The sequence below is a fragment of the Ochotona princeps genome, chromosome 1 (genome assembly GCF_030435755.1).
Source record: "Ochotona princeps isolate mOchPri1 chromosome 1, mOchPri1.hap1, whole genome shotgun sequence".
Lineage (NCBI taxonomy): Eukaryota > Metazoa > Chordata > Mammalia > Lagomorpha > Ochotonidae > Ochotona > Ochotona princeps.
Genome location: NC_080832.1, coordinates 18,074,693 through 18,097,510, shown reverse-complemented (window position 1 = coordinate 18,097,510; position 22,818 = coordinate 18,074,693). Strand labels below are relative to the sequence as shown.

The following is a 22,818-nucleotide window of genomic DNA, read 5'->3' as shown; positions in this document are numbered from 1 at the left end:
GCCCACTCTGGCAGTAACTGGGACCATGGCACCATGTGAGAGATGTGAATTGGTTTTCACGTTCAATTTTAGTCTGGCCTAGTCTGAAACACTGAAAGCATTTGAGGAGAGACCCAGTGGGTGAGTGAGAGCTCTGTCCATTTGTCTATCTCTTATGGCAGCGTCACTCTATAACATCCTCACGGGTCCCTCTTTCTGCATGTTCCTGTAACTTCTCTCTTCCCCTTGAGAAGAGCTGGCGTTGGGGTGAGGATGGGCTTCAAATCCATTTGATGTCATCCTAGGTTTTTCACTCTGTCAACAAATTTTTTATGATCACAGTCTAAAAGGCTGATTGGACAAATTTCTTTTTGCAGTCCTTCTCCTGCAATTACAATGTACCTTGAGGCAAGTAGCCTGTCTTCAATGTGTGCTTCTGCTTAGAGACTGTTGTTTAATCCATCTTCAGGTTTATTAACATTGAATTCTGACTATCACAACCTTCTGTTTAAGCTTGTACACGGCTCATGACATGTTAAACAAAAAGCTTGTACAAGTTTCTTATTTCAGAAAGAGTTGGATGTAGATCTTCATTTTGCTTCTTCGTGTACCTCATCGTTTCTCTTGGTGTTCAGCATTATCTATTTTTCCCTTAAATACTTCAATACACTTGTTGTAGTTATGCTAACTACCGCATTTGCTAAGTTCAGTTCCTCTGTCAGCTTTGTGTCTATCTCTATTTACTTTTTTCTAAAGTTGTGGTCATGTTTCTTGCTTCTTACAAATTGTTTGGTGTGCAGCATACCTCCTTCATTACTGTGATTTTTATTGTATTACTTTCATGGAAATAATTTTATTCTGGCAAGTAGTTCATTTAGTTAGCCAGATACTGTCACAACTTGGTTCTAAGCTTTCTCTGTTTTTAAACAATAACAAACTAAAAAAAAATTGATTTTCATTGGAAAGGCAAATTTATAGAAAAGAGAAACAGAGAGAAAAATCTTCTGTGTTCTGGCTGCAATGGTGGGAACTTAACTGATCTGAAGCCAGGAGCTTCTTCCGGGTCTCACACATTGGTGCAGAGATCCCTACATTTATGAAGGCAGGATTTTAGCCAGTGAGCCATTGCTCCAGGCCTAGGTTCTAAATTTTCTTAAGTCACACCTAGGGTTGCTTTTACTCTGAGCAATTCCACTTGTAATGTTTGACCATTCTTGGGTCTAAACTAAATGTTATGTGTGTTCACTAAGTTTCCTTCACTTTTTCAGGTCAGAAATTCACTTCTCTCTCACACTGTGTAACTGCCTGAATCCTTATTAAGTTCACAGCCTCGCAGCAGTTACTGCCTGAATTAGCAGATGCTCAGTCATTGCTGAGCATACTAATGAAGTTTAGAATTTAGCTGAAAATTCATACAGGTCCCTATGATATTTTTGATTTCTCAGATGTTCCTTTTTGGTATTCTACTAATAAATACACATTGTTTCAGGTGCTCTCAGCTCTAGTTTTATATTATCAAACCCAGCACACAGCTGTTCAGCATTTAGATTGCATTCCCTGTGCAGATGGGAAGACAAAGAAGTCTGAGGAATTGAAGAAATCAGCTCATATGTTTCTCTTTCCTTAAGGATCACAATCCTGGGATGACTATTGTCCTGGACTGTGGGCAAAGTTGACTATTGATTGCAGACAATTGATGTGTACATCTTGGTCAATTTTGTCTCCCTCTTTATAAAAAAGATCATCTGTTATTGTTTGAAAGGCAGATTTACAGAGAAAGAAGGAGAGAGTGAAAGAGAGGTCTTCCATCTGCTAGTTCACTCCTCAAATGCTGTTAAGGACCTTTGTTGGGCCAGACCAAAGCCGAGATCCTGGAGTTTCTTCCAAGTCTCCCACATGAGTGCAAGGGCCCAAAGACTTGGGCCATCCTCCTATGCTTTCCCTAATGCATGAGCACACTAGTAGGGAGCTGGGTCAGAAGTAAAGTAACCAGGACTAGAGCTGGTGCCCATAGCAGGTGATGCTATGACACTGGACCTAACTTTTTTCTTTGTCATGTGGTAAGAGAAAACTTCAACTACACTGTCCACTATTCTTTCATGACTAAATTTAAAAGTTTTCTGTGCTTTTTACCTATGTTGTCTCAATATATATCTGATGAATTTATTTAATACATTTCTATTTTTATTCCTTTCAGTCTTAGAAAAACTACCTGTAAATTGCAAAGTAATGCAGAGAGAAATTAGAAATTAAACAAAAGTGTTTCATGAAGGTGTTAACATATAGACATAACGTTTACCAGTAAGGTAATCAGACTTTTGAAATGTGGTGATGTTCAGTTACACAAAATTAATGAAACATTATTGTAAGCTCTTCTACCAATCAATGATGGTTCACAAATGTACACTGTTGTATGGAAGTACCGTGCTGCTATAGTCACATACTTTAAGATCAAAATGTTTTCAAGAAACCAATAATGCTGTTTTTTAAACTCAAAACAATTAAGCCATTCTTTTGAGTGTTTTACAGAGCAATCTAACTAATTTAGCAAAAAAACATGCATGTCATACATATTAACTTAAACTTAATATTTTTCTTATTCAGCCAGCAAGCAAGTTCTTTTACTCTATACGACACCCAAGAAAGATCAAGACACGGTGACCAAGAAGAAATCTACCCAAGGAAGTCAGAAAACCAACAAGGGTAAACTTGGAAGTACAGCGGCAGACAGTGGTCCGCCTCTTTTGGAAGAGGAAGTTATCGGTTTGCCCACTAGAGAAGAAAATTGTAGCACACCACAACAGGTATATTTCACTAAAAAGAGTTATTCTGTAGGGCTACTCAGAAAAGTCTAAAGGCCCAACGTAGTGGCATAACAGATTAATCCTCCACCTGAAGTACTGGCATGCCATGCGGGCACTGGTTGGATTCCTGGCTAGTCCTCGGCCCCTGCTCCCACACAGGAGGCCCACAAAGAAGCTTCTGGCTTTGGATCAAGCCAGGTCTCTGGCAGTTGTAGCAATGTCTGTCTACCCGTCCTTCTGTCTGCAAATTTGCCTTTCCAATTAAAATAAATAAAGCTTTTGATAAAAATTCTATCTTGAAAAAACCCTTCCTTAGAAGTTGTCAATGTATAATACTGTCTGTGTGCTATGCCACTGAGATAAAATCAGAATCAAAGAGATGCTTGAACAGTGTGGCTAAGATCATTAGCCATACGACAGTGCAAATTTCACCTGCACCCTAAGACTCAAATGTGGATATAGTTTTCTGCATATACATAAGAACATACATTATAGATCAAACATTAATAAAGCCTGGCATAAATGCACCATATATATAATTTTTATTAAAAAATTATTTCTCTATAAATACAAATTCCAACTTTGGCAAACAACAGATGTGATGACAAGAAGTTGTAAGGGGTTAGGTTAAGTCAGATATACAGAGAGGAGGAGAAACAGAGGGGAAGATATTCCACCTGTTGATTCAGTCTCTAATGCCCACAACGCCCAGAGCTGAGCTAATTCAAAGCCAGGAGCCTGGAGCCTCCTCGGAATCTCCCACACAGATGCAGGGTCCCAAGGCCTTGGGCTGTCCTCAACTGCTTTCCCAGGCCACAAGCAGGGAGCTGGATGGGAAGTGGGACTGCCAGGATTAGAATTGGCACCCATATAAGATCCTGGCACATGCAAGGCGAGGACTTTAGCTGCTAGGCTACCACGCCAGGCCCAGGACAATGGATATATTTTTAAATGGTGGGAAAAGCAAATGAGTTAGCCACAGAAACAAAATGAAATAAAACAATGTAAAATGAACTGAAAAGAAAACAAATGGCCACAAACAAGACCTAATCTGACTGTAGCTTCAGTAAATCTGAAAGAATCCCCCAATTAAAAAACTAAAATTTGGGGCGCAGCGCAATAGCATAGTGGTTAAGGTCTTCGCCTTGCAAGCGCATGGATCCCATATGGGCGTTGGTTCTAATCCCGGCAGCCCTGCTTCCCATTCAGCTCCCTGCTTGTGGTCTGGGAAAGCAGTCAAGGATGGTCCAAAACCTTGGAACCTGGCACCAGCGTGGGAGACCCAGAAGAGCTCCTAGCTCCTGGTTTCGGATTGGCTCAGCTCCAGCCATTGCAGCCTCTTGGGCAGTGGACCATCAGACAGAAGATCTTCCTCTCTGTCTCTCCTCTTCCCTGTATATCCGCCTTTCCAATAAAAATAAATAAATCTTATTTTAAAAACTAAGATTTTGTACGAGTCCAACGGCGTAACCGACCAGGCTGAGGCCGAGAAGCAGTACGAGGACTCTTGCCGCGTGTACCAGGCATCCAGCCCTGACGAGGTGGCCCTGGTGCAGTGGACCGAAAGAGTGGGCCTGACGCTGGTGGGCCGCGACCAGTCTTCCATGCAGCTGAGGACCCCTGGTGACCAGATCCTGAACTTCACCATTCTGCAGCTCTTCCCGTTCACCTACGAGAGCAAGCGCATGGGCATCATCGTGAGGGATGAGTCAACGGGCGAGATTACGTTTTACATGAAGGGGGCGGATGTTGTCATGGCAGGCATCGTGCAGTACAATGACTGGCTAGAGGAAGAGTGTGGCAACATGGCCCGGGAAGGGCTGCGAGTGCTCGTGGTAGCCAAGAAGTCTCTGGCAGAGGAGCAGTACCAGGACTTTGAGGCCCGCTATGTGCAAGCCAAGCTGAGTGTACACGACCGCTCACTCAAGGTGGCCACGGTGATCGAAAGCCTGGAGATGGAGATGGAGCTGTTATGCTTGACCGGGGTGGAGGACCAGCTGCAAGCCGACGTGCGGCCCACCCTGGAGACCCTGAGGAACGCCGGCATCAAGGTTTGGATGCTGACCGGGGACAAGCTGGAGACTGCTACATGCACAGCGAAAAACGCCCACCTGGTGACCAGAAACCAGGATATTCATGTCTTCCGGCTGGTGACCAACCGAGGCGAAGCCCACCTGGAGCTGAATGCCTTCCGCCGGAAGCACGACTGTGCCCTGGTCATCTCTGGGGACTCCCTGGAGGTTTGCCTCAAGTACTACGAATATGAGTTCATGGAGCTGGCCTGCCAGTGTCCGGCCGTGGTCTGCTGCCGCTGCGCCCCCACCCAGAAAGCCCAGATTGTACGCCTGCTACAGGAGCGCACTGGAAAGCTCACCTGTGCTGTAGGTGACGGGGGCAATGACGTCAGCATGATCCAGGAGTCCGACTGCGGTGTGGGCGTGGAAGGCAAGGAGGGGAAACAGGCTTCGCTGGCGGCCGACTTCTCCATCACGCAGTTCAAGCATCTTGGCCGCTTACTCATGGTGCATGGTCGGAACAGCTACAAGCGGTCGGCGGCCCTCAGCCAGTTCGTGATCCACAGGAGCCTGTGCATCAGCACCATGCAGGCCGTCTTCTCCTCCGTGTTCTACTTCGCCTCTGTTCCTCTCTATCAAGGATTCCTCATCATCGGGTACTCTACCATCTACACTATGTTTCCTGTGTTCTCCCTGGTCCTGGACAAAGATGTCAAGTCTGAAGTTGCCATGCTGTATCCCGAACTCTACAAGGACCTCCTCAAGGGACGGCCATTGTCCTACAAGACTTTCTTAATATGGGTTTTAATCAGCATCTACCAAGGGAGTACCATCATGTACGGGGCACTGCTGCTCTTCGAGTCGGAGTTCGTGCACATCGTGGCCATCTCCTTCACATCGCTCATCCTCACCGAGCTGCTCATGGTGGCGCTCACCATCCAGACGTGGCACTGGCTCATGACCGTGGCCGAGCTGCTCAGCCTCGCCTGCTACATTGCGTCCCTGGTGTTCCTTCACGAGTTCATCGATGTGTACTTCATAGCCACGCTGTCATTCCTGTGGAAGGTGTCTGTCATCACGCTGGTCAGCTGTCTCCCCCTCTACGTCCTCAAGTACCTGCGAAGGCGGTTCTCCCCGCCCAGCTACTCGAAGCTCACGTCCTAGCCTGGGCACTCAGCAGAGGGGACCATGGTCTCCGTGCTTCCTGGATGGCTCGAGTTCAAGTTCTGCTCCCGTTCCCGCCCCTCCGTTGGTTTTGCAGTGTTTGCTGACACGTGCAGTTTTTTGGTGTGCTGGGGCTCCGCACTGACAAGGGCCTGGCACCCTGTAAACAGAGGGAGGTTCCTGACGGGTGCCCCACCCCCACTGCCAGCACCCCCAGATGATCAGCAATGAATGTGAAAACACCACGGCGGGGGCTCAGTTGTGAGACTGAGATGGGTCACTGTGCGGGCTTCTTTATGACTTGAATTTGTTGTCATGTGATAAAAGTTTCTATCTAGTTGAAAGGTTGTAAAAAAAAAAAAAAAAAAAAAAAAAAACTAAGATTTTAATATTAGATAAAAATAAAATTCAGCTGTAAGTATTCCAGAAAGTGCCAGTTTTGAACAAAATATCATGGAAAATTTAAGAAGCAAAGATACATCTGGTAAATAAGAACCTGGACTGATCAGTGGTAATGGTTTCAGTATCTCAGAAAGGGTACTAGACAAAAATCAGAGTACACAGGAAAATAACTGGACAGCTGACTGCACAGACCCAGCAAATACAGAGTAAAAACTGTGGAAACCAGAGAGGAAAAGACGACGAGTCCACAACTCGTAACTGAAGCTGTAATGCATGCCTCTAGACATTGAGATGGGAAATCAGTATGACTGTGCTTGGTTAAATCATTGGAGCATAAGCTTCATCCTTCAGATATCTCCATGTAACACTTTATTCAAGCAACAGAGAACATGCCTTTTCTCAGCACATCCAATAAAGACCATATGTTAAGCATAAAGTGGAAACTGCAGTACAGCCCAAACTACATGTATTCAACAGACATACCACCTGAATACAACGCAATAAAATAGAAATTAACATTAAAAATAATTAAAACCCCTATGAATGTGAAAACTAACTTTCAATTTAATCCAACACCAATAAAATAGCCACTACATATTTTCTGAAAATTTCTAAATTTACTCTGAAACCCATAGAAATAAATAGCCATTCACAATTAGCTAAGTCTACTTTAAAAAAAAAGACAAAGAACTTCCATTTTCAAATAATGACACAGACAAAAATATCACAGCAGTAAAAAAATAGACAATTACTACCAAAATAAATAAATGGAACAATGGAAGACAGCAAAGAGAATGAGATTTTTATGGAAATTAATAGAAGACATAGGCAACACCATAAATCAAAAGATCAAAAGAGAAAAGGTGGAATAGGTGGTTCTGGGGATATTATCTAACCATGGAGAGAAAGAAAACAGGCCATCAGTTAACACAGGGCACACAGATGCCATGCAGACAGAACTGTGAAATTTTCATGTGTAAAGGTAATAATAGACAACATAGCTGGTCATTTGTGACAATAAGAAAGGCTAAATGCCATCAAATTTGAGGAAATGCTCAAACTCATGAAAAATGCAAATACGACAACAGCAAGCTTTTTCTTTATATGTGTTACACTGTCCAAAATAGGAAATCAGATGATGTCAGATACTGGTGGGGATACAAAGGCATAAAACGATCATACACTGGCATTATGGAACTTGTGAGATATCTTGTTTATTCAATTAAATTATGATTTTTGATGTAACAAACTATGCATTTATTATGTGTCTGGCATAATAAAGTTTGATCCCATATATATTTTTATTTTTAAGCACTGCATTTTATTTTGCAGAGTTACAAGTATATTATCCAATGCTTGGTGTTGTATAACAGTTGGCCACTCACTGAAAGTCAATTGACTTTTGTTCAAGCACTAAAGGACTTAGAGAAAAATGATATCAAAGGTATGTCATTCTAAATATTTGTATATGCATCTAGATTTTTATAAATATGCAACACTAAATTGATCTTGTGATTATTAAAGCGTTATTGATTATGACTTATATTCTACACACTGGCATTTCTTGCTATGTTAACTATATTTTTCAACATTTTCATTGCTGGGTTTACAAGACAAAACCGTATGACTACTAGGTCTAACTAAAGCAGAGTTAGTCCAGTTACAAAAAGTATTTATTATGCTTTTGTATATATTTTCAAAATATTCAGAAAACTTTTCTCTTTAGAAAATTATATTTGCCCATAATTGTTGAAAAGCTTAAAGATAAGCTCTTCAGAGACTTTAAAAATTCTTCATTTCTAGAAGATTATCCTAATGAAAAATAATTGGTTCTTCTGAGTTACATATAAACGATCCTCTGGTTAACAGAAATGTGGTGTTTTTGCAAGTTGAAACATTCTGCAGTCATAAAAAGGAATGAAATCCCATTATTTGCAGTCACATGAACAAGCCTGGAGTTCTTGCAATGAAACAAACCAAACACAGAAAATGAATACTGCATGGGAGAGAGAGAGAGAGAGAGAGAGAGAGAGAGAGAGAGGAAAAGGAATGAGTGAGAAGCAAATGACACAGAGTACCTAGTTCCCTTGAAGCAAGTTTAGTGTCCTGCCAACAGCAACACACATTGCAAGCTTGGACACTTTTGCCTCCTCTGCTGCCGTCTGCTGTCAGGCCAGAGGTTGTGTTGTCTTCAGTCTCATCTTTCTCTTTCTAGAAGTACACGGAAGACGCTATCAAAAGGTTATTGAAGGAGAGCTCAAATGTGCTATCATTATGGGATTAAAACTGGAAATGACAAAGGCAGCCTCCATTCTTGTCTCACACAACAGGAATTCTCAAGTGGACAATTTCCACTTGAAGCAACATTTATTAAAGGTGGAAACCTCCTGCCACAGCATCAGGAGGGGACTTCATGAGAGGAAAGATCCAAGAAAGCAGTGGAAACGGTGTCTTAAGCACAGTTCTGGTGAACAGAGTAACAGCGAACAATCAGCAAGAGGGCAGAGGATGAAGTTATGAGAAGGCCAGAGCTGTAATCCTGTCTAGTTTAGGATAAAACAAAAAATTATCTGCAGGGAGTGCCCAATAACCTCTTTCCATTCTCAGGAAAAGCTGAAGCTCAGAAGGGTGGGAAAGCTCTCTGGTTTCACTGACAGCACCTTCTGAGCAGAAGCAAGTGATTTATCCACTTTGTCAAAGAGGCACTCCCTTTTATTCATTCTAACCAAGAAATGACCCTAACTTCCTGATGCCCATCTAACAGTCACACTGTACAGGCGGCAGTACGTGTGCTTCAGTCCTGATGACTTCCAGATTTTCAGTATTCACAAGATTGCCAGGCTGTGGGCTGTGTTTGGGATCAGCAAGGTTGTTGTGACCTCTGATCAATGCTGGAGACAAACCTAGGGCAGAAAAGCCCTGCGTGTCCTGGTCCTGCTCTGTACTAGAATGTGTGACATGAAGGGTTTTCAGATCAGGTGATCTATCACCTGTCACTACTACTTGAACACAGGGCAATGTGCCAGCTCAACACTGATATACAGACTAACTTTTTTATTGCCTAGATAAAACCAAGGAATATGAGCTTTGCTAAAGTATCTCTTCATTGTCTTCCACCTCCCCTCCCACACATCACTGCCCTACACCTCCAGCGAGTCTGAGAATAGATTTGACAAGAGCTGCACCTAACAGAGAAGAAAACAATAATAATATAAAAAATGTAACCAGTGAGCTGAAAATTCCTCTCAGGTCACTTCTGAAGCTAGATATGTGCACAGGTTCCCTCCTGTGGCTGCACAGCTATTTGCCTTTGGGAACCACTGTCCTTGTCACTCCTGAACCAGCAGAGCTTCAGGTCAATGCCCTTTTCCAGGTCATGGACATTCTGAGCCCAACTCACATTCCCCACCCCTGACTGCTGTGGTAGCAGCGGCTGTGCGCCTCCACTCTTTGCTTAATTTAGAATCTGCCACCCATATCCCCTAAAATTCTAATAGAAAATAAATGAGAAAAATTCTTATGTTTTAGTTATGCATCCTTCCTCATGTATTACCATGTTCATTTCCTCTTCATATTCTTCTCCTCTAAGGCTGTGACTTTACAATAACTGTTACCCCACATTTCCTCTATTCTGTCCAAATCAAACTTTCTAACTGTGACCTTAAAGAATCTAGATCTTTTTTCCCCTCAACTAAGGACTGGAGAACCGTTTGAAATCATGGCTGGGACAAGTCTTGTGGTTATTTTTCATTCCCCCTCTTGCAAAGAAATAGGTACATAGAATGTACTTAGTATCAGGGGAATGAAATATTTTCTGTTAAAGATCTATTTGCAAATGAAATAGTCACAATTACAGGCATGAATAAAAACAATGGAGAAAACTATTTTGTATATACTTTAGTGTTCAGCAAGGCTGTCCACATTTATTTCCACTTTTCTTTGCTTTTTAAGGACAGCTGATAGCACCAGTCGTTTTACATTACCTTTCTCAGGACTGGGCTATTCAGTGGGTTGAAGAGGGAGACATGAACCCCAAGTTTTTCCTGTGTAGGCTCTGTCATTAGTTTCTTATGTCTGCTTATACTTCTGTTATTTTGGTAAGGATCTGTTTACATTGTTTGAAAGGTAGAGTTACAGACAAAGATGGAAAAGAGAGAGAGAGACAGAAACAAAGAGAGGGAGAGAGCCAGCTTCCATCAGTTAGTTCATGCCTTGTACGGCAGGCCAAAATCCAAAGCTAGGAGCTCACTTGGTTCTTTCAGGTACTCAAGGTATCATGTGTAACCCCCAAAAAGAATGCTGAATTAGAGTCGGGACAATCGCAAACACTCAAATGTGAAAAGACAGGTATCCCATTCAGTGGATTAACTCACTGGGTCATAATGTCTGCTTCTCTTCTTCATGAATACATTAACAAGTTGTACAGAATATGTAAAATACTGTTAATTTTGCGCTATGTACAGGATGCCCCCACACACCATAATTCATGTGGTGAAGCCCAGTCAGCACCACTGTGATGGTCTTAGGAGACGGGGACTGTGAGAAGATGATCCAGAAATCCTTGTGAATGAGATGGCTGCCCTTACACAGGAGGTGCCTTGCTTTCTCCACATGAGGATGCAACACGAACTGGCTGTCTGTGGACGCAGGAAGTGAATTCTCTTCCGGCACTGACCACAGTGGTGCCTGGAATTTGGACTTTGAGAATTAAATACATCCCTGTTGGTATTTTATTATTGCAGTGTGGGAATATTTAGGAAAAGGATATGGGGTGGAAGCTGATACAATAGTATGTAGAAGGAAGCCTCAAAGAAGACTCAGAAAGGGAAATACAGGTTCCCCTTGGAAGTGAGGGCAGTGAGAAGGCAGCCATGTCTCAGAAGGCTGCTCTGGCTTCATCTGAGGGTCAGCGTCACTCCTCAGCTGCCAGCCGCGGTCTAAGCAGAGCACATTTCTACAAGAGGACCATGAGGGACAAGACAAAATTGAAAGCTGATATCCATGGTGTACTATTCAAAACCAATCATGTTCTCCTTAATTCACAGAAATTCATAGTCATAGGATGGAGTGCAAATTTGCATTAGCAGTTACGCAGCTAGGTATCTTTACATATTATTCAGGAACATTTTAATGGAGTCCCAGCTCTGCTTCCTTTCCCAGTTTTCTATTAACGTATATCCTGGAAGGCAGCAAATGATGGCTCAAGTACTTGAGACCCTGATGCCAGAGTCCAGCTCCAGCTGAACGAAACTCGAGAAGGGTGCATGGATGAGGCACAAAGAGGAACAAAATGGACCACTAAAGTTCCAGGATCATAATGGACAATGCAAGAAAGCTGTCTGCTTTATTTATACAGAAGCAGTCAAACTCTGGCTCAGACTTTTTATATCATGGTCAAGTGGGTGTTTCCAAGGATAATTCTGCCCTTTGTTTTACCTAATACTCCATAGAAGCTCCTACTACAATTCTGATTCTACAACTCAATCCTGTATCACAAAGAAAAGGAGAACCTAAAGACCAAGAACAGTATGAAACTCTAAACACAGATCCCTTCATTAGCCTAAGGTCGAAGGGAACAGCCAAGACAGCATGAATAATAAAAGGCCCTTTTGCAAAATGTTATTATTGACATTAACCTTCAAACTCACATTGAGAGTAAAAAGCCAACTCCACAGTAGCAAACAATGTCTGAATGGATTAGAATTCTTGCGCAGGGTGGTCTGGCATCCATGCTCAGGAAGGTGCAGCTGCATTCAGGTGGTTGTAGAGACCTGCCATGCAGCACGAAATTCCTTGAGGCCCTGCCTGCAATGGAACAATACTCTTCACACCTTCGTGTCCCCCACATCCACTGCATGGACCCCAGCACCCTGACATCCACATGAGGCATCAGGATTGAGTTCCAGCCTCCTGGTTCAAGCCTAGTCCAATTCCAACTATTGCAGGCACTCAGAGAGTGAAACAGCAGATTAGAAATTCTCTCTCTCTCCTCCCCTTTCATTTTCCCTTTCTCTCTCTTTAAGTATCTCTCGCTTTCTCTCCCCCCTCCCTCCCTTTCAAACAAACCAAAGGAATGGAATTCATGGAGTTAAGCAATGTCAATCCCAAGTTACCACTGCTATTCAAAAATAAATAAGTGGTTAGAAAAAGAGAAAGGTTCACAAAGAAAAAAAAATGAAGCATGTATACCAATGCCAGAGTGGCTAGGTGCTAGAATTATTAGTTATTTGACTTTGTCATTTATATTTTTTAGTATCTAAAATCAAGTCTACATTATAAACATACGAATTAGTTTTAAATGAACACATACTGTTTTAATCAGGAGAAAATGTAGATTTCTCTTTTGCAGACACAAAAGAAAGCCTTAGGAGAGTCAAAGGTTCAACTACCGCAATATGACTATTTGAGCATGATTAGAGTTCTCCTTGTCTACATGGCTTTGTAAACTGAGGAAAACTATCTGTAGCATCCAAGCCTTGTTTATCTATAACAATGAGATGGTAATAATAACTTCCTAGACTTTTTGAGAAACCTGGGAGCAATGCTGGAAAACCCATTGAGAAGCCATGGAAGAGCAGAGTAAAGGTTACAGACATAGCTGTCTTGCTCTGAACCCAGCATCTACAGATTTTCTGATTCACAGCAGTAATGATGGTATAGGCAGTAGTTCCTAGTATTTATTTCAAATGCTTTTTTTAAATTCATTTATTTTGAAAGAGTTACACAAATAAAAGTGTAGGGGATGAGAAAGAAAAAGAGAGAGAGAAAGAGAGAGAGAATCTTCCATCTACTGGTTTACTCCCCAGATGGCCACAATGATCAGTGCTAGACTCGGCCAAAGCCAGGAGCCAGGAACTTTGCCAGGTCTCCCACATGGATGCTGGAGCCCAAATATTTGGGCCATTTCCCACTGCTTTCCCAGGCCATTAGCAGCAAGCAGATCAGAAGTAAAGCAACCAAGACACAAAGATACAAACCAGTGCTGTTATGGGATGCTGGCGTTACAGGCGGTACGTTAAATGGCAATACCATAACACTAGCTCTTATATCAGATGCTTTTTTTTATGAAGTTTTGGTTTTGTTTAGTTATTTGAAAGTCAACATGACAGGGAGTGGGGGAAGACACAGAGAGAGAGATCTTCCATCCACTGGTTCATTCATCAGTTGGGCCTGGGCCAGGACGTAGACTGGAGACGGGATAATGATCCAGGGTTAAGGACCTGAGTTACCAACTACAGCCTCACAGACGCAATAACAGGAAGTTGGAGGCAGATCTTCATGCCAATCACTCCTACATGGAATGTAACTGTCCCATGAGGAAGCGCAACTTGCTGTGCTTTCTGCCTGCCTCGATTGTGACATTTGTAATTCTCACAATAAACCCGTGAAGCAGATGTTAACACTGATGTCACTTTACAGATGAGCAAACTGGAACAGGCCTGCTAAGTAGCTCGCTGTGTAAGTCACATCATCACTTACTGGCACCATTAGAATATTAAATAAAAATTAGTTATCCAACAAGGACATTGAATGGGAAAAATAATAATGCAGTAGAATTTTCAGATCTTTCTTGTGTACCTCACAAATAGGTGTCTTTATTTATGGATATGTACCTCACAAACAGGTGTCTTTATTTATGGATGTGTTTATAAGATAAGACCTTGGTGAACATCAAAGTTTATATGAGCCTCATTATGATTTCCCTTAAGATAGTTTAGTTAGCTCAATCTCAAATTATCCATCATAACAGTAAGCAAACTACACCTGTCACATTTAAAACTTTAACTACATTCATTAATAAGTGTTAAAACATTAAAAGAACATAAAATAAAATATTGATAGAGTTGAGTAACCAGTTTTACAGAATGAAACAGGTTGTAAATATTTACTCATGCTTTTACTTATTCAAAAGTCAGAGTTACTGAGAGGGAGAGAGAAAAAGAGATCTCTCTCAGATGGCCAGAACACTTAATCTGAGACAGGTCAAACCCTGATTCTCTGGAATCTTCCACAGGATGCAAAGGACTAAGCACTTGGGTCATCCTCCACTGCTCTTCCGAGGCACATTTAACAGGGGGCTGGAAAGGAGGTACAGCAACCTGGGCCAGAACCAGTGCCCATATAGATGCCAACATCGCAGGTGGCAGCTTTATCCGTTATCCCATGATACTGGCTCCCAGCAGATTTTTTGTGTGTGTGTGTTTAATCTTTTTATTTCTGTGTTTGCATTTGATTTGAGAGACACAGAAATGAGAGAGAGATCTTCCATCTACTGGTTCATTCCCCAAATGGTCACAGCAGCCAGGGCTGGGCCAGGCTGGGTGGCAGGGGCGCAAGTGCCCTTCTTTTTTTTTATTTTTAATACATTTTATTATTGTTGTTATTATTTTATAATACAGTTTCATATTCCCCCCCTAGTTCCTCTAAATCATTACTAACATAGTTCTTCATACTCAGTCATATGTTCATCATTGCGGGCATAGACACTGGCACAGAGTCCAGAATCCTATTGACAAGATATAGTAAACAGTTTCATTGTAAGTCCATCTTTGTCTGGAAGTAGAAATGCATACCACACTATATCCTCACATCTGAATGCTAGTCCCAATTTCGCAGCTACTGTACATCTCCTTAATAAAAAGTCATGATTCAAAATCAACAATAGAAAGAAGAAATTTACAATGCCATGAAGTTAAATGACATGTTACTAGATATGACAGTTTCCATTACACAGCTACTAAACATCCCCTTAAATGAAAAGTCATGATACAAAATCAACAATAAAAAGAAAAATAGAAATTTACAATGCCTGAAGTTAAATGACATGTTACTAGATATGACAGTCTCCATTACACGGCTACTATACATCCCCTTAAATGAAGAGCCACAAAACAAAATCAACATGTGGAAGAAAAAAGAAATTAACAACATCAAGAAGTTGAATAACATGCTATTAAATGACTAATGTGTAGCTGAAGAAATGAAAATCAAGAACCTTCTTGAAGAAAATGATGCCACTTCATGATCTACGAGTCATTGAATGATTTAATCAGAAGAAAGTGTTTTGAAGAGATGAAAACAACAGAAAACAACAAAACCCATGTGACATAGTTTCCACTGATCTTTGTTGAAGTGTGTCTCCTCCAGACAATAAGCAGATGGGTTTTGTTTTTTAATCCAGTCTACTAATCTATCATGTTTGCTTGAGCTTAAGCCATTTACATTCAGAGTTTAATATACATGGGTGTTACTTTGGTCCTGTCATTTTAGGAATGGGTTGTTCATTGGTTTAGTCTTCTGTTGTCATTTTAGTGGGATGTTCTTCACATTTGCCTTTGGTTTTGGTAGGTGCTATTTCTCTTTTCTGTCAAGAGAACTTCTTGAAGTATCATTTGTAGGGCAGGTTTGGAAGAGGCAAATTCTTTTAGCTTTTCTTGACTGTGGAATAATTTTATTTCATTTTCAAAGACAAAAGAAAGCTTTGCTGGATATGTTATCCTAGGCCGACATTTTTTTTCTTTTAGAATCTGGAATATGTCACTCCATTCTCTTCTGGCCTGTAGAGTTTCCTGTGAGAGATCTCCTGTGAGCTTAATTGGCCTTCCTTTATATGTCAATTGATTTTTTTCACGTGCACATTTAAGGATCTTTTCCTTATGTTTGATGGAAAAGAGCTTGATTATCATGTGTCTTGGTGAAGATCGCTTTTGATCAAGCCTGTTGGGAGTTCTGTGCCCCTCCTGGAACTTGTTTCCCAATTCTTTCTCCAGATTAGGGAAATTTTCCTTTATTATTTCATTAAATACATTTGCAAATTCAGCTTCTCTTTCTGCACCTTCTGGGACTCCCATAACTCTTAGATTTGGCCTCTTAATAGTGTCTTTCAATTCTTGAATCCTTTTTTTGGCCTGATCCAGCTCTGCTTCCAGCTTTTTGTTTGCTTCCCCCTGATGACAGGAAATACCTTCCAATTCTGAGATTCTTCTGCTTTCTTCATTCTGTTTTGGAGACTCTCCACTGTACTCTTAGTTTGCTCTACTATGTTCCTAATTTCTGATATACCAGTCTTGATTTGCTTTATTGCTTCCTTGAATTCTTTGAACTCTTGCATGAGCTTCTCATTGTTGATCAGAATCTTTAAAATGAGTCTTATGGATTTTGTGTGCCCCATTTTCTCGATGTCTTCCTCAGTTAACTCTGAGGTTGGAAAGGGATTTGCTGCATTGCAGGGAGATCTTCAGTAATATCCATTATGCCTTTGTCTCTTCTTTTGCTCTTGTTCATTGTACTTCTGGTTAGCAGAGTCTTGAATTCCTTGGGGCAGGTTTCTAAGCTTTGTCACCCACAGGTCTACAATGCGATTTTACTTATTGCAGTTGGTACACAACTTTCTGCTTGCAGCCAATTGTGCCACAACCTCCAGCGAATTCCAGGTCTGGGTTCTTATGTCAGATTTCCACCGTGGTCTCCACAGCCCCAGCTCTTGGCTCACCACTCTCCACCTCCTGTGATACCATGCTGAGGCTGCACTGTTGTCACTGCAACCTTTCTCCCACTTCCAGTGGAGCAGGTCCCAGGATTAGAGAGACACCAGGTGTCCTATATAATTAGGTTGTTGGTGGTGCTGTTCTTGTCGGAACCTGTTGGACTTTAGGTTTGGGTGACACACGGTCCTATTTTGACCGGTAGGCTGCCAGAGTCAGTATTAATTTCCTGTGTGACCTGTGCTATCACAGACCTCAGCAAGTTCTCGCCAGATCAGCACATGCGCAGTTCACTATTGTCCCCTGCAGTCCCAAAGCTATTGCCACAGTGCCCAAAATGGCGCCTGATATACAACCAGTACAGTTCTTGATCTGCTGGCCGTCAGATCCAAGGGCTACCCAGACCTGTCCTGGGTGGAACCCGTAGAATGCCACGTCGTTGCAGTTCACTGAGACAGAAATGAGCTCACTCCCAGCTCAGCGCATGCTCTGTCCCTTCCCTTGCCCTTTGCTCCTCACGCAAAATGGCACCCAATTCAGCTCTAGGGGGCTGACTGGGCTGTGAAATTCACTCTGTTCTCACACTGCCTGTCTGAGATCTGCTGCTCTGTCACTGCTCCTGGTCAAATCAAACGGACCAGCAGAACGGACAGTTCTTTGTCTGGGTTCACCACCCTAGCTCCCAGTGAAAGTCCCTTCCCTCCTGGTTGCTGGTGGTGCTCCGGATGCTGTTGGAGTTTAGATCGCCGTGCTGGAGTATCAGTCTCTGCAACACCACATCGCTGTGTCCGCTGCTCTCCTGTGTCGGTCAGTCTCCAGGTACCCCTCTGCTGTTGTTCTGTCCCTTCCTATTTCCTGAAATATGTCCTCTCCCAGCAGATTTTTTTTAAAGATTTATCTATTTTATTACAAAGTCAGATATACAGAGAGGAGGAGAGACAGAGAGGAAGATCTTCCATCCGATGATTCACTCCCCAAGTGAGCCTCAACGGGCCGGTGCGCGCCGATCCGATGCCAGGAACCTGGAACCTCTTCCGGGTCTCCCACACGGGTGCAGTGTCCCAATGCATTGGGCCATCCTCGACTGCTTTCCCAGGCCACAAGCAGGGAGCTGAATGGGAAGTGGAATTGCCGGGATTAGAACCGGCGCCCATATGGAATCCCGGTGCGTTCAAGGCGAGGACTTTAACCACTAGGCCACGCCGCCGGGCCCCCTGCAGATTTTTAATATCACTTTTATAACAGGTAATTTTAGTAACCAAGTTGGTTAAAGTATAACAATATATCAGCTGCTATGCTTTGATATATTTGCAACTCAAAGCTTACCTGCTCAAAATTTAAAAGTGGTATATATCTTAGGAAAGTTCAGTGCTATTGACTTCAGATTTTCCAATTAGGTTATATTCAAAGTTAGAATTTTATATATTTGCAAAAATTCACATGTTTATAGCTCATGATACAAACTAAAGTGTCAAAGGCATCACCACAGAAACCTCTGTATTTCTGTTGTGTACAAAGCGCTGTCTCTGGTTAAGTGATGCAACAGTGCCACCACTAGTTTACTGCAGTTCAATACTCAAGTTTTAGCAGCAACTGCTTACTGAGATGGCTCAGCTTCACTGAAGAACAAAGCCTGGAAGATCCTGAGCAAGCCACGCGCAGTGATATCATCCACCTGCACATGTAATTTGTAGTATTGGGATTTCGAATTCCTTTGGCAAATGTGCTAATTTTTATATTGTCACTCATGCCTTTAAAGTGATAATCCATTTGCAAGAGTACATATCATTTTGTCTTCTAAAATATTTATTTTTAATTTTGATTCAATTTTATTAGAGTTACAACACGACTTCCTTACTTCTTCATTTGGCACAATGAAGTGTGATGTATTCTTTCCAGAGTCTTTTAAGAAAACCAAACATTATCTCAGACATTCTTATATAGAGTATACATACATACACAAATGCACATGCATACATATATATATACTTTACATCTATGCTTAGTACTTTTTATATTTACCAAGTATTATACTTAATAAATTTATACTTTCATTACAAATGAGTATACTAGTTCAGAAATCTTGTGAACAATTACATCTCCATCATATTTCAGTTTCTAAATATGTAAATCTAAGCACTGAGTTTTAAAAACTGTAAACCAAGTGGTGTATCTGTAACTTGTATGTGTTATCTTTCACAGAGGTTTTTTATCCGTTGTGTTCTGTTTTCATGCAGTGTGATGCAAGAGGCTGCCTCAGGGCACATACTAAAGACCTTAGGATTGACTTCATCAGCAGGCGTTCCCTGAGCACTATTCCTTTATTTCAGTGATCTGTAAACGGATCCTCTGATTACATCTGCATATGTTGTGAAATCACACTTCTTATCATTTTGTACCTATGGGATATTTGCTAATGACTGACCACTAGATATGCTCTCAACACATAACTGACTTCCTATATAGCTTTATATATTAAAGCTCTGAAATGAGTTCATGTTATGTGAGTTCAACGTTACCCATAGTGAAGTCTGGAGTTATAATAAGGATATAATGATATTCATAGAGAAATTACCACACTTATACATGAACAAAACTGGAAACTATTTGATTTGGCATGTTAATAATTTGTTGGAATGACAGACTGTATGCCTGACAGGAGGTGGTTTGGGCAAGTTAAACTGTATGCTGTGGGGCTGGCACAGTGAAATAGTGAGTTAGACCTGCACCTGCAGCCCTGGCATCCCGTATGAGGACCGATTTGAGGACTCAGTGCTGTATTTCTGATCCCTGCTAATGGCCTGGGAAAGCAGCGGGGCACAAATCAAGTGTTTGGACCCTTGCACCTTTGCCAAGAGCCTGGAATGAAGCAGGTTCCTGGTTTCTGGCTCCCGTTTGACACAACTCTCGTAGTTGTGGGCATTTGGATAGTGAGCCAGCAGATGGAAGAACTCTCTCCTTTCTCTATAAACCAGCCTTTGAAATAAAATTTTAAAATATACATATATGTATGTGCCAAATGCTGTAATACATTCTGTTTGATGGCATCAAATACCCTTAAATTTAAAACTCAAACACTAAGAATGATAGGTAGTAAGAGAAAATAGCCTCAGAAATAGTTCATGGCTTTGCTTTAGAGTCAGTTTTACTAGACATTTGTTAAGCATCTTACAAGACCAGAGTACATAATGTTAGGTATGAGCCTATTTCCAATATTTTCCATTGATTTTTTTTATTGAAATGGATAGAATATTAGTCTACTTATATACAGGGAACAACCTTGAGCCTCAGAGATTATAAAAAAGTCACCAGCTGAGCCAAAACTCACTTCCAAGTCAGCTGACCAAACAGTCTTTGTCACTACTCTTCTCAGTAACTGGAATTGTTGGTAGAAGGGCAAATTCCTTCCATGCCAAACAGTGGTGCCTATAATATTTCTGCCAACTGCAGTGTTGTCTAAGCCCAATCGTCTTTGTCCAGCTCATAACCGCACCCCAATTAATCCATAAGGTTTGGGATTTTTTTTTTTAGATTTTTTTTTTAACTTAAAAGGCAGGTTTTACAGAGACAAAAGAAATGGAGAGAAGGTCTTGCCATCTGCTGGTTCACTCCCCAAATGGCCCCAATGGCCAGAGTTGAGTTGATCCAAATCTGGAAGCCAGGAGTTTCTTCTGGGTCTCCCACATGTGCACAGGATTGCTAGGTCTCGAGCCATCATCTGCTGCTTTCCCAGGCCATATGCAGAGAGCTGGATTGGAATTGGAGCAGCCAGAACACAAACTGGGGTCCAGTGGAATGCTGGCAGTACTCCGTGGAAGATCAGCACCGTGCCTCTGCCAGCCATTTTTTTTTGTTGTTTTGTTTTGTTTTCTTGGTTGTTTGTTTACAATTACTGTTTCACTTTGTGAATGTAATGACTTACAAGAGACAGATGGGATGATGGGTCCAGGAAGCAAATTTATGAGGACCCCCCCAGCTGGTTCTGATGTAGGTTAATGTCTGAGATCTATTCTTGTGAAGGATCTTTCAGCAGCTTGGAATACAAAGATATTTCTGGGTTTCTGCTTTGGTTTGGTTTGGATATTTTTTGCAGCCCATTCCAGTGTAGCCTTAGCTTCTGTTTGAATGGAAAGCTGTACAGATTATCTAACATGAAATTTCTCAGAGCCTGACCCACAAGACACTCAAAATAACTTGAGAAAATGTTGTTGTTTTTGCCTTCTTCCTTTCTGTTTTAATTGTAGCTTTTAAAAATCTAGACCTTCACCTCAGACCACCAAATTGGATTTTTTCCCCAGAGATCTGAATTTTACAGACTCTCTGAGATCTTTTTACATTGACAAAATTGTGAATTATGATGTTACAGTAAGCACCACAGGAGCAGTGTCAGCATTGCTGGCAGCACTAGATAAAGAGAGTGAATTCTTCCACCCCAGTTGTTATGAGGTTCTTCTCTCCAGCTCTGGCCTTAAAGGGGCCCGTACAATGTAGTTAACCCTGCAATTCTTGACATCAAAATGGCAAAGACCTGATTTTAACCAGGGAAAGAACCTGAGCAGCTGTGATCCATGAGATTGGTTACATTTCAATTGATTTATATGGAGCTGAAGGTGAAGGACTATAACACAGCATCCATGTAAGCTAGGGAGGCCTGAGAAGAGCAACAGTGGAAGGTAACAGCACTGAAATACTGGGCTTCCGTGTCTGTCCATGAAGCATTTCCCTAAATCTAAAATTTTGACTGTCAGGGATATCAAGAACATAGGGGAACATGTGCCCTGTGCAGCTTCTTCTGCTATATAGCCTGGGTTTCTGATAAAAGAAGTTTTTACTGTGTTCCTCCCATGAAGACTACCCCCTTCTTCTTTCTTCTCTTCTTGACCCTGGTTCCAAAACTCTCTCACCCTTTTCCTTGTTTGCATGTAAATAACCTTGCTGTATTTCTGTGGGTTTATTTTGCTGTCATTTCTGCTTGTGAGACAGACTAATCCATTTTTGTCTTGCCCAGTCCATCACTGGAAAGGGTCAAACATCTCAGAATGAAATTGTTCCATTCTCTGCAGAGCTTTTATAATTCTATGCACCTGCCAGGATATGTCTAGTTGGTTGTGAGAGACCCAGGCTGTTGCTAAAGCAGCAACAACAAATAGCAATCGAAATCTACCTGGATTAATGATACTAAAACTAGAGAAAACAGATAAGCTACTAGAGACAGAAAAGATTTCATCATGGTGAAAAGCTCACTTCATCAGGAAATATAACAATTATAGACTCAAAATTAGCAAGAGTTTAAAACGGAATTAAACACGGACATGAAAGAATAAAAGATAACTGAACAGTAATAATTGTCAATCTCAATAGTCTAATTTGAACAATGGATAGGGTAACGAAACAGAAAACCAGCAGGATAATAGAAGATTTGGGTAACTAAACTCACTTGATCTGACTGATATTCATAGAATATCCCACTCAAAAACTGCAAAATATGTATTCTTATCAATTGTGCACGGACCAATGTGCAAGACAGATCAGGTGTAAAGATATAAAATAAGTCTCAATAAATGTAAAGAGCAAATATTATGCACATATATTCCTCAATAATAATAGTAGAAAATTACAAATCATTAAGAAATAAATTTGGAGATTTAACAATACTAAGTGAGAATTGAACAACATATTCCTAATCAATGGATTAAAAAAGAAATCACAAGAGAAATTAAGAGATTTCTAGCAAAGAATAGAAAAGAAAAACAAAATATATTATAAAGGGATGCAGTGAAAACAGCATCAAGAGGAAATTTATATTTACAAATAATTACTTTTAAACTATCAAATCAATAAGTTTTTGCCTGAAAAAAATGCTGAAAAACTAGAAAAAAGGAAGCAAAATTACCCACAACAAATACAACGAAGAATATAATACTAAAGAAAGCATGAATTCAGTATTGTACTGGAGATGTTAGCCAGAGA

The 22,818-nt window shown here is 41.2% G+C and overlaps 2 protein-coding genes across 4 annotated transcripts in view; both read left to right on the top strand.

Moving 5' to 3' along the window:
- Positions 1-22,818, top strand: part of ADGB (androglobin) — a 170,280-nt gene that overhangs the window by 133,561 nt on the left and 13,901 nt on the right. For all 3 annotated transcript variants that reach the window (XM_058666997.1, XM_058667057.1, XM_058666939.1), the window contains 2 exons: positions 2,584-2,783; positions 7,697-7,808. In XM_058666997.1, coding sequence (XP_058522980.1) covers positions 2,584-2,783; positions 7,697-7,808 — 312 coding nt within the window. The remainder of the gene's footprint in view (positions 1-2,583; positions 2,784-7,696; positions 7,809-22,818) is intronic.
- LOC131483212 (probable phospholipid-transporting ATPase IIA) lies at positions 2,890-6,234 on the top strand. Its single transcript, XM_058680715.1, has 2 exons — positions 2,890-2,901; positions 4,229-6,234. The coding sequence occupies exons 1-2, from the start codon at positions 2,890-2,892 to the stop codon at positions 5,960-5,962; spliced, it is 1,746 nt and encodes a 581-aa protein (XP_058536698.1). The 3' UTR covers positions 5,963-6,234.